General features: G+C 38.5%; 1 protein-coding gene across 1 annotated transcript; it reads right to left on the bottom strand.

Annotated features, from left to right (window-relative positions):
- Positions 1–1,866: 1,866 nt before the first annotated feature.
- c9 (complement component 9) lies at positions 1,867–9,658 on the bottom strand. Its single transcript, XM_084745762.1, has 11 exons — positions 9,505–9,658; positions 9,318–9,408; positions 8,101–8,251; positions 7,879–8,020; positions 6,564–6,702; positions 6,229–6,450; positions 4,619–4,859; positions 4,381–4,512; positions 3,448–3,623; positions 2,557–2,791; positions 1,867–2,431 (listed from the first exon to the last, which is right to left on the bottom strand). The coding sequence occupies exons 1-11, from the start codon at positions 9,576–9,578 to the stop codon at positions 2,274–2,276; spliced, it is 1,761 nt and encodes a 586-aa protein (XP_084601888.1). The 5' UTR covers positions 9,579–9,658; the 3' UTR covers positions 1,867–2,273.

The raw sequence follows: 9,658 nt of genomic DNA, 5'->3' as shown, positions 1-9,658 counted from the left end.
ACCAAAAAAATTTAGATGGAAAGATGTATTTATGACTTATGAACTGTCCCTTTATACTAAGTTTATGCAAGTGGCCCTTTTTTTTCCATTGCATTTATGAGTTAGCAGATATATGTGGAATATAAGGTTTCAGGAGGTGTAAAAGGCAACTGAGAAAACTAGAATGCACGTATAATGTTGTCCTTTAAGTTGTGTTTATGTCCAGCACCTTAATCTCTGGTTGTACTCTTTCAGTTCTGTCTCCATCCTGCTTCTACTCATCTGGTTCTCATTTGCACAGCACAGCCAGCTGGAATGTGTCTGTGCTTTTAAAGATGAGTTATTTGCCCATTAATACATACTTCAGCCCAACACTATTTTAAGTGAGCCAAAGTAGAAAGACACATTGTTGTTTATAGTGAAAATCCAAAGCTCTTTCTGATCTAAAACAGAAATGATTGAATAGGTCATGCTCTTTTATTCTGTCCAGTGGCTATGGTCTTGAAAAGAAAACACAGACTTTTGAATGAATTGACTTGACTTACATAACCTAGCAGTTTTGGTAATTTAATCAATGTTTGCATTCATGCTACATTCAAGCCCACATGCTAAAAGAGTTAGCCATGTAATAATTGCTTGGGGTGGGGAAAGTTTTAACAGGTCATTAGAATGGGGAGAATCTCTGGGCCACGCAGGGACATTTCTGGCTTTGGGGACCCTATGCAAAATGTTGTTTGGGGGCCACTAGTTTGTGAAAACTACAGTGGGGGAATCCCAAATCCTCTAAGGTGGTCTGGGCCATGCATTAAAAATTTAAATGCATCAATATGATGCACTTTAACAAGAAAACAGTTAGAATAGAACTGTGAAAAGCTCTTTTAACACATTTTTTGTCTCAAATACAAATCAAACATTTCAATCTGATCCCTCACAATTTAACCTACAGAAAATGCTGATAAATAGGAAACACTGGGGCATCTGTACATCAAGAAACTCTCGAAAACTTACAGAATCTGCAGTTTAACATCTGACATAAATGAGACAGATGCTGCATCTTCCTTAAAATGTTTATTTAAATTTTAGGAACAAAATTGTTTTCCAACTTAGCTAATTCAGGTTACTTATCTTGGAGCACAAAAATAATGGCAACAGCTAGCTGCTAGTATTCTCACCGGGTGTGCTCACATGAATGACGTAGTAAGTTGACGTGTGACAGAGCTTTCCCACTGGTCTTTGGACTTACATTACCTCGTTGGATTACCCCTGGTGGATTTGGGGCCCTATGCAACCACATGGTCTGCATACAGCAAGTAACGGCCCTGGGGGTCATGTGTGTGGATTTTCAGTTCTGGGCCCACAAAACCTGCAGCCCAGGGGCAGTTAGTCTCATAACTATCCCCAAGCATATGAGGCGTCAACTCACATCCAAGTGAATTTAATTTGTAGCAGACAAATATGGATATTATGGATCAAAGTTTGAGAGATCTAATATGAACAACCATAGAGTTGTGTATTGCATTGTGAATCAAGGACTCAACATACATGACTCCAGAAGGGCGAGGTGAGGAAGACTCTATCTTTACATGGATGATGCTTTGTGCTAAAACACAGTCGCAGCTGATGGACAGTGTTTCCCAAATACTGAACTTTTTACATGAACATTTTGACCATGTTATCATCACCATCTTGCTGCTGCCATCAGAAAATCATTTCCTGTGTGTGTATGTGCATATATAAATAATTGTACATATAGATTTCTTTTCTTTTTGTTTTTGTGTTATCCTATTCCATTCTGAATTTAATCAGGTATTTGTATGTTGTATTTTGAGTGTTCCATGAAAGAACTTAAAATCTAATGTGGTTGTACAACCCTGTGTTGTGCGATGATAATAAACGTCCTTGATTCCTTCAGTTACTGATGCTGTTACAAAAACTGTTACTACCATCCCTGGTCTCCCCTATTTGTATTGTAACTGTTTATGTTCATTAAACTTGTTTCATTTGTGCTAAAAGAAAATCCAGAAGACTTGTGTGACCCTTACATTATTGACATTTTATACTCGAAATCTACATATTAAACTCACAAAAAAAAATCAATTTAAACATTAAATATATATATATTTTTTAGGAGCTGCATTATCCATTACTGTCCTCAAGATGGCCCTGTACTCCTTACCAAAGACATGACTCATGACTTTAAATCTGGTGAGTTTTATGCATTATATGTATTTTTATGTTAGGTGTGTTCAGTGTGTGTCAGAGAGACGCTATTTGTTAAATGGTCATTAATCTTCTTAGCAGTAGTCGTCATTGGTAGTTGCTCCTCTGCACACAGCTCCAGAGATTCCATCTGTGTTACAGCTGCGCGTCCTGGTGCGTCTCCCACTGCTACAGCTGGACCAGCTGGACCAGCATGACCAGTTACCTTCCTGGTTAACAGTAGGTCTTGCAGCTGCAAAACATTATCCAAATTAACAAATGAACGAAAAAAGAAAAATGGTCTAAAGTGATATGATAGGTAATGATATGAGATATTGAATGTTTCGATTTATCTTACAGCCCACTGCTGCCTCTTACCTTGGGGATTAATTCTATCAACCTTGAAATTCTGGCAGCTCAGACCTTCAAACAAGTTAGAGCACAGGCACATGCACTTTCCGTCCAGCAGAGCGAGAGTGCCTCCATTATGACAAGGCTTGCACTTGCACACGTTATACTCTGTCACATATTCTGCTGTGGCCCGCTTCAGGTTGGCTATCGTGGCGCTAGCTCCTGGCATTTCAATTGGAATTAACATATAGATGGGCTCCGACTGTCAGAAACAAGAGAAAAAGCACCATGTCACTTGCCAGAATATGATACCAGAAAAATGTTATCACATCATCTTTCATTTGCTTCATCTAATATAACAACACAAAGAGTCTAGAGCAGTGGTTCCCAAAGTGTGGGCAGAGGCACGTAGATTGACCGGAAAATCGAGAGCTTCGTCTTTTGGCTCAGTTCCTTCTTTCCCATGACAGACTGGTGCTGCTGCTGCACTGATCCGTCTGTCAATCTCACGCTCCATCCTCCCCTCGCTTGTAAACAAGACCCCAAGATACTTGAACTCCTCCACTTGAGGCAGGAACTCTCGCCACCTTTTTCTGGTCGAGAACCATGGCCTCGGACTTGAAGGTGCCGATTCTCATCCCAGCCGCTTCGCACTCGGCTGCAAACCACCCCAGTACATGCTTAAGGTCCAAAGTATTGGAAATATTCTGTTCTCAATCCGCCCCATAATTGTTGAGAAATTTCACTAATAACATCCAATGTAAATGCATGTCAGTCTGGACCAAAGTGGCAGTCTGACCAACCAAATGACCCACTGACAAAGACCTCCATTCTGCTAGCATTGCTAAAAACATTTTCATCACAGCATGACACCTATAATATTATTACAGCTTTACTTTCCCAGTCCATCATTCCTACCTCACTGTTAAGCAGTGCTGGAGCATCAGTGATGGTCCGGGCCCAGTTCTTATAAGTATCGAGGTCCATCACCCCCTTTTCATTCAGTTTCGCCCTCATAGCAACAGCAGTTTCCAGAGTACCTCCTTTGACTGATGTCATCACCTTGTCCACCACAGCTTTTCCATCAGCTTTACCTGCGCAGCAACAGGTGTGCAGTTTTTAGATTCACAATTGCTACATTAATGCAAACTTAACTGTGCACAATGTCCTCAAAAGAAAAGAGAGGTTTTCATTTCAAAAATCAAAATGATGAAAAATAAGTTTTGTTTGGTCTGGTCCAGAAATGCTATGTAACCAATTTGATGCTGCTTGCTCAAAATTTGTAGGAGAAGAAGTGAAAAAAAAAAATGATTTGGACAAAACTCAAAATAGTGGAAAATTTAACAATTTGAATATGGGGTTGGTTTATATGGACAGATTCATCTGGGCCCACAGATTCCAGTATTTTGTTTCTGAGACTTACAGTTCAAAAGTTATAGACCAAAACATAAAGTGTTTTGTTATAGTAACACCTTCTAGCAAGTAGGTACATTTTTTTATTGCCTAGTTGTGGGTGAGATTTCCGACTAATATGCCCAATTTGTGAACTGAGATCCAGATAATTTTAGATCACAAGAGGAGGATGAGGCAGAAGAAGTGGAAGAATAATTCTAACAGACCCAACAGCTTCACTGCTGGGACCCCTAATTAACCAACAGATGTAGCGGTAGACCAGCGGTAGATTTAAATGTCCAGCCATTTAAATCACAAAATATGGTTCAGAAATACTTGAATTACCCTTAAATTACTTTTTCAGTGTAAGATAGACATAAAAATCAGCACCTATCCTATAGATATTAAGTTAATAAGGTTTACTGATCAGTAAAATCAGGTAAGATGAGGAAAACAGACCTTGGTTTGTTGATGTTACATTGTCACAGTCGTCATTTTTGTGGCTTATTTTTGCTTCAGTGAAAGAGGTCGTGCCAAAGTCGGCTGTGATGCCCATTTTGACACATTCTTGAATCTTTCTCTGTGTCAGATCTGCAAAAATCGTGAAGTAAATATGATGAATGCATATCACTTTTCAAAAATGTGAGTTGAGATAAAAAAAAAAAAAAGCCTGAGACACTTGCTGGGGTGGACATACTTCTCGACTTGATGGTGTCCTGGTCAAGAACATAGATGAACTCATACTCGCCGCCAGTCTTCCCGTTTCTGGTGTAGTGAGTCCCGTAGTCCTCCAGGAAGGCAAAGTAAATACTCTTCTCATACTCCAAAGGCAAAGATTTGACGTGCTCCAGGAATTCATCGGCCACCTTGAGCTCACGTGAGCGCATTCTGTAGAGGCTCAGCTGTACTGTGCCCTTTACCCGCATAAAGCTCTTGTTCTAAATGTGCAGGAAAGATAAATTAATACAAATAGATGCATATGGTACATATTTTTTGAGTAGGGTTGGGCATCGAGACCGATTCCAAATAACAATCTATTCCATACTTACATTTCCAAAGGACTAATTAAGAACTTTTCGTTTTGATTCTGCTCATCGATTGCTACACAAATATCACTTGTGTTAATTTTAAATTTAATCATATATTGTGAACACCGACTGCATATTGACCTGGCTATCTGTCTGTGCCTATAGACATGCAAGTTGAATGCATGCATGTTTTCCTGTCTCCCAAATGCATTTGTCTCCCTGTTCTCACCAAAAAAAACAAAAAAAAAACGTGCAAGTTGGTCGTGAGTGTAAGCATCTTATTCCAACTGATATGTCTGTATATTGTTAGGTGGCACCTAGTGGACATGGTGATTATGTTTAAGGAGCAGGAAAGTCAGAGTTTGGAGTAACTCTCTTTTGTTTTGAACGTGACTGTATTGTGTAACTGTGTAACTGTATTCCATTACTTTTACAGATAAAAAGATGTTTAAAAAAAGATGTAATCAGATTACAGATTATTAGTAGGATTACAATTTTAAAGTAAAGATATACTACCATGCACAGTGCACACACAGCTGCCAATTCATTATCATGGCCTCTGGTGAAAAAATGCTTCACTGGATGGAAATTTCACCATTTTTTTTTGTCCTTTATTCAATCAATACAAAGAAAGGAACAGCTGGACAAACTAATACACCAAACTGAATTTCTTTGGGTTGTGAACAAAATAAGGCATGAGGAGGACACAATATTCTGACATTTTATAGACTAAACAACTAACTGATTAATGGAGGAACAGATTAATCAATAATTAAAATAATCGTTACAGTAAAGACTTTAAAAAACACGTCCAAGTATGGCTGGGTCTATCTTTCGTTGATTAATTGATTAATCATTTTGAGTCATTTCTTAGTTCTGATCAACATTTTTCACTACTTTCAGACATTTCATGGACCAAACAACTAATCGATTAATTGAAAAAATAATCAACCAATTAATCGGTGATCAAAATAATTGTTAATTGTAGCCTAAAGACATTATATTAGACTAAACAATTTAACCATATTTCATACTGAGGTGCTCCAAAAGTAACGGTAAGTAATCAAGTTACATTATTTTAATAGTGTGATACTTGATTACATTACTGACAACATTTAGTTGCTGCAAAAACAGAATCAGAATTGTAACTATCTAAATGATACCTTACCTGATTCTGAGATTTTGTATTTTTTTTTTATAGTTCACTTAATTTTGCTATGTGTGCTATGAACTACATATAAATTGTGATATGAATTATTTATCATTGGCTGATATTTACCTTGATGGTGGTGCTCTCCGAGACCTCCTTGATCATTCTTTTCTTCTCATATTGATTTTCTATACCCAGCTTCGCAGAAAAATTGCCCATGGTTGGCTCATTTGATTGGAATTTGAAGGAAAATCCAGTATCAACTTTATTAGTCATCTCATTCAGCAGTTCCTTTAGGAGGCTGTGTGTGTCCTCGTAGACGTCTCTAGAAATAGTTTCTTCCACCAGAGTCTGGAAAGACGAGGAGCCAGAGTGTGAAGGGAGACAGCCTTTTCAGACAACATACATAAATGCACATACAGTGAATGCGTCCTTGGGATAAAATAGTAATTACTCTGACTTACATGATACCTGAACACACCAACGTTCCAGGGAATCCTGTCATTCAGCGCCGTGTATGGATTCCGCACTCGGTCACACCTCCCATTGAAGTAATCATTGTTGAAGGGGTTCATTCGAGGATCTGCACCCAAGATGTTGATTCTGGTGGATGGACACAGTAGCCAGATTTAAGACTATGTGTAGAGTGCTGCTGGGACATAGTTTTGTGGGCCAACATGCAAGTTAGCATCACTCTGGTTCCCTTCACAAGATGTGAAGACTCGTGAAACACAGAGTATCGCTGGTCTCAGAGCCTACTGCACACCGCTTCAACACTAAGAGAAAATGCAAAGCCCTAGTTGCACATAGTATAAAAGCGGGCAGGCTTACGTTCAGTGTGCTTTCCCATGGAATAGCCCTCGGTTTACTTGTATTTGCACTGATCCACAGTAAACCTATACTGCATTAAACCCTGCTGAATCCAGTGAGTTTTTCTTGAACAGTTTAAGAGGTATTTGACAAGAAAAATGATGCTATGGAGGACATAACCTAACCTAATTAGGTAAAGTGGATTGCTGTACTTTGATGTGTCAAGATGTGACTGTGCATGTCCCGTCTTGGACATGCAACGACCAGCTCCATCTTGTTGTGGCAAAGACAGTTTGATGGAACATCAGGGACCACGATGGAAATAAGTCTTGGACTTTATTGTGTTATTCCTCACAATGTCATATACGCCGGTACTGGTTTTTGTATTGTATTTAATCCTTTGTTGACGAAACTAAACATTTCAGGCTTTTCCAGGGACGTCAATGGATAATGAATTACAAGTGTTGCTCACTGTGTTGTCTTTCCTAGCAGCTCCTGTGCAGTTAAAGCTGTAATATGCAACATTTCTGCATTAAGTGCATTAAGTGTTTAAAAACACTGTAGGCTATATATGGAATATGTTTTGTTGTGTACTTACATTATCCCAAATGTTTCCAGCAATGTTCAAATGTGGAGAAATCCATAATTTATTCATAGTAATTAGTAAGGGTTAGAGATTCTAGTAGGTGGATTTTTTTTAACCCTTTAACCTCCTAAAATTACATTATAACAATATTCAAGTAAAAAAGCATGGTTAAAAACTGCTAAAATAAAATAAATAAGTATCTCATCTGAATACTGCTTTGATTAATATTTGTAAGCTTACATATGGTCACCATGAATGCACCAGTGTGCAGTCCTGATGTGCCCTGAAGTACTCTCCAATGTGGTGATAAAGCCTGCACTTCACTTTCATAGTACTGACTCTTTGATTCTGCATTAATTAGCTCTTTAATAATTCATTCTTACCCGTATCCTGCTGTCCTGCCTTGCTCATTGTTCTCCGGGGTTGATGAACCACAGGGTTTATGCAAAGCTTCACAGTCCTCATCTGATCCATCTTCACAGTCATAGTCCCCGTTGCAAAGTAATCTCTTCTTGATGCAAGAACCTGTGTAAAGATGCGTGTTAAACTGGTCTGGTCTAAAATAATAAAGGTAGTGTAGGTGACTTCAAAGAAAGCTGAAGTACCTGACTCGCACTGGAACTCCAAGTCGGTGCACTCAGGGGGAAGCGGTTGCTCACATGGGGCATCTGGTACACAGATATCCCTGTCCCCGACTGATTCCTGGCAACTCTGACCACCAAACTGGCCAAACACTTCTACACTTCGAGAACGCCTCTGAGGGTCACATATGATATCACACTTTGTCACACACATTCTTGAACAGACAAAGGATTAGAAGTAATTTTACAGAAATACACTGCATGATAAAAAAAAAAATAAGGGTTTGAAGATTAAGCGACTTCATTTATGAACAATCTAAAGGTCAAAGGGGAAATGTAGTATTCATCGATAAAACGTGCTCTTGTGTCTTCTTCAGCTTTAATGTCCATTTGAACTAACAGGCTAGTTAGTTAGCATTAACTAGCAAGCTAACGATTGATAGCTCACTAACAACTGATGTAGATTAGCTAATTAGCTGGTGTTTTGCTCACATTAGTTATCAGATATAGCTGGTGCCCCCATGTTCAAAAATACCTGGCAATCCAAACCATAGTGCAGCCACTGTAGTTTAGTTTCAGCTTGTTCTTTTAAAATCTCACGAATTCACATCCCGTAGCCTATGTTTCCACCTAAAATTACAAATTTTGTATGACATAATACTCTTTGGTAAAGCCGATGTCAAAATTCAATTATGACCAAATATGTAGTTAGACTTAAAAAAAAAAAAGAATACAATGGCTCAAAATGAAAAAGTAATTCTAACCCAGACATTTATGGTTAGACTAACTCAAGTTTAGCACAGTGTTCAGTTAAGTGCAACAGACATGATTTGCTTTTCCCTCTATGAGATTAATGAAATTGAATCGGAGTTTTGGTGTTACTAAGTAGAAAAATTACTTAATTTAAGTGATTCTAACCTCTTTATTTTACTTCCATACTCAGAAATGTCCATGCAAATTGTTACCTTATTTTTATTTTTATTCTTACTTTTATTTTTTGAGGATTATTTCACTTAATGATCAAACAGTTTATTTTAAAATCAGCCAACCTATGCCCGACTGTTTTTTGAACCATGAATACCAGCATCATTGCCCAAAGTAAACACTGTCTATTTAATCAACTAACAGAGTACTACAGTGCACTACGCACGGCTTTTTAGGACAACAGGCTGCAGTTTGTCACATTCTGACAAACTGAATTTTGCAGTCACTGGTGCTGACTGCAGTTTTAATGGACTCACTCTGGTTTTAGTGCAAGGATCACAAGAACTCCACTCTGACCAGCGGCTCCAAACACAATTCACTGCTGGTGGATCAGGAAGTTCCACTCCCCTGAAATACACATATCAAATGATGCAACTCTTTGTCCTGAAGAAAATCCTGAATGAAAACAGCATCCTTGCTGTTGTGTAAATAAAATATACATACATTCCCTCTCCAAGAAGTGCCAGAGTTAGACACAGGGCACAGAGGCCCAGCTGCAGAGCGACCTCGATCCTCATGATGAACCTTTGAAGAGACAAATGCTGTGTCTCTGCTCATGTAGTGTTTTAAGCTGCCTCTCTGTCAATTATTATCTAAT

The sequence above is a fragment of the Lutjanus erythropterus genome, chromosome 20 (genome assembly GCF_056507025.1).
Source record: "Lutjanus erythropterus isolate fLutEry1 chromosome 20, fLutEry1.hap2, whole genome shotgun sequence".
Taxonomy (NCBI): domain Eukaryota; kingdom Metazoa; phylum Chordata; class Actinopteri; order Lutjaniformes; family Lutjanidae; genus Lutjanus; species Lutjanus erythropterus.
The sequence above is the reverse complement of the archived record's forward strand: the minus strand, read 5'-3'. Positions and strand labels throughout refer to the sequence as shown.

Coding starts and splice junctions, on each gene's coding strand:
- c9 (XM_084745762.1), bottom strand. CDS start 9,578: ATGAGGATCGAGGTCGCTCTGCAGCTGGGCCTCTGTGCCCTGTGTCTA. Junction 8,252..9,317: donor ATCCTTGCACTAAAACCAGA/GTGAGTCCATTA, acceptor TGTGACCCTCAG/AGGCGTTCTCGAAGTGTAGA. Junction 4,513..4,618: donor GGACACCATCAAGTCGAGAA/GTATGTCCACCC, acceptor CGATTTTTGCAG/ATCTGACACAGAGAAAGATT.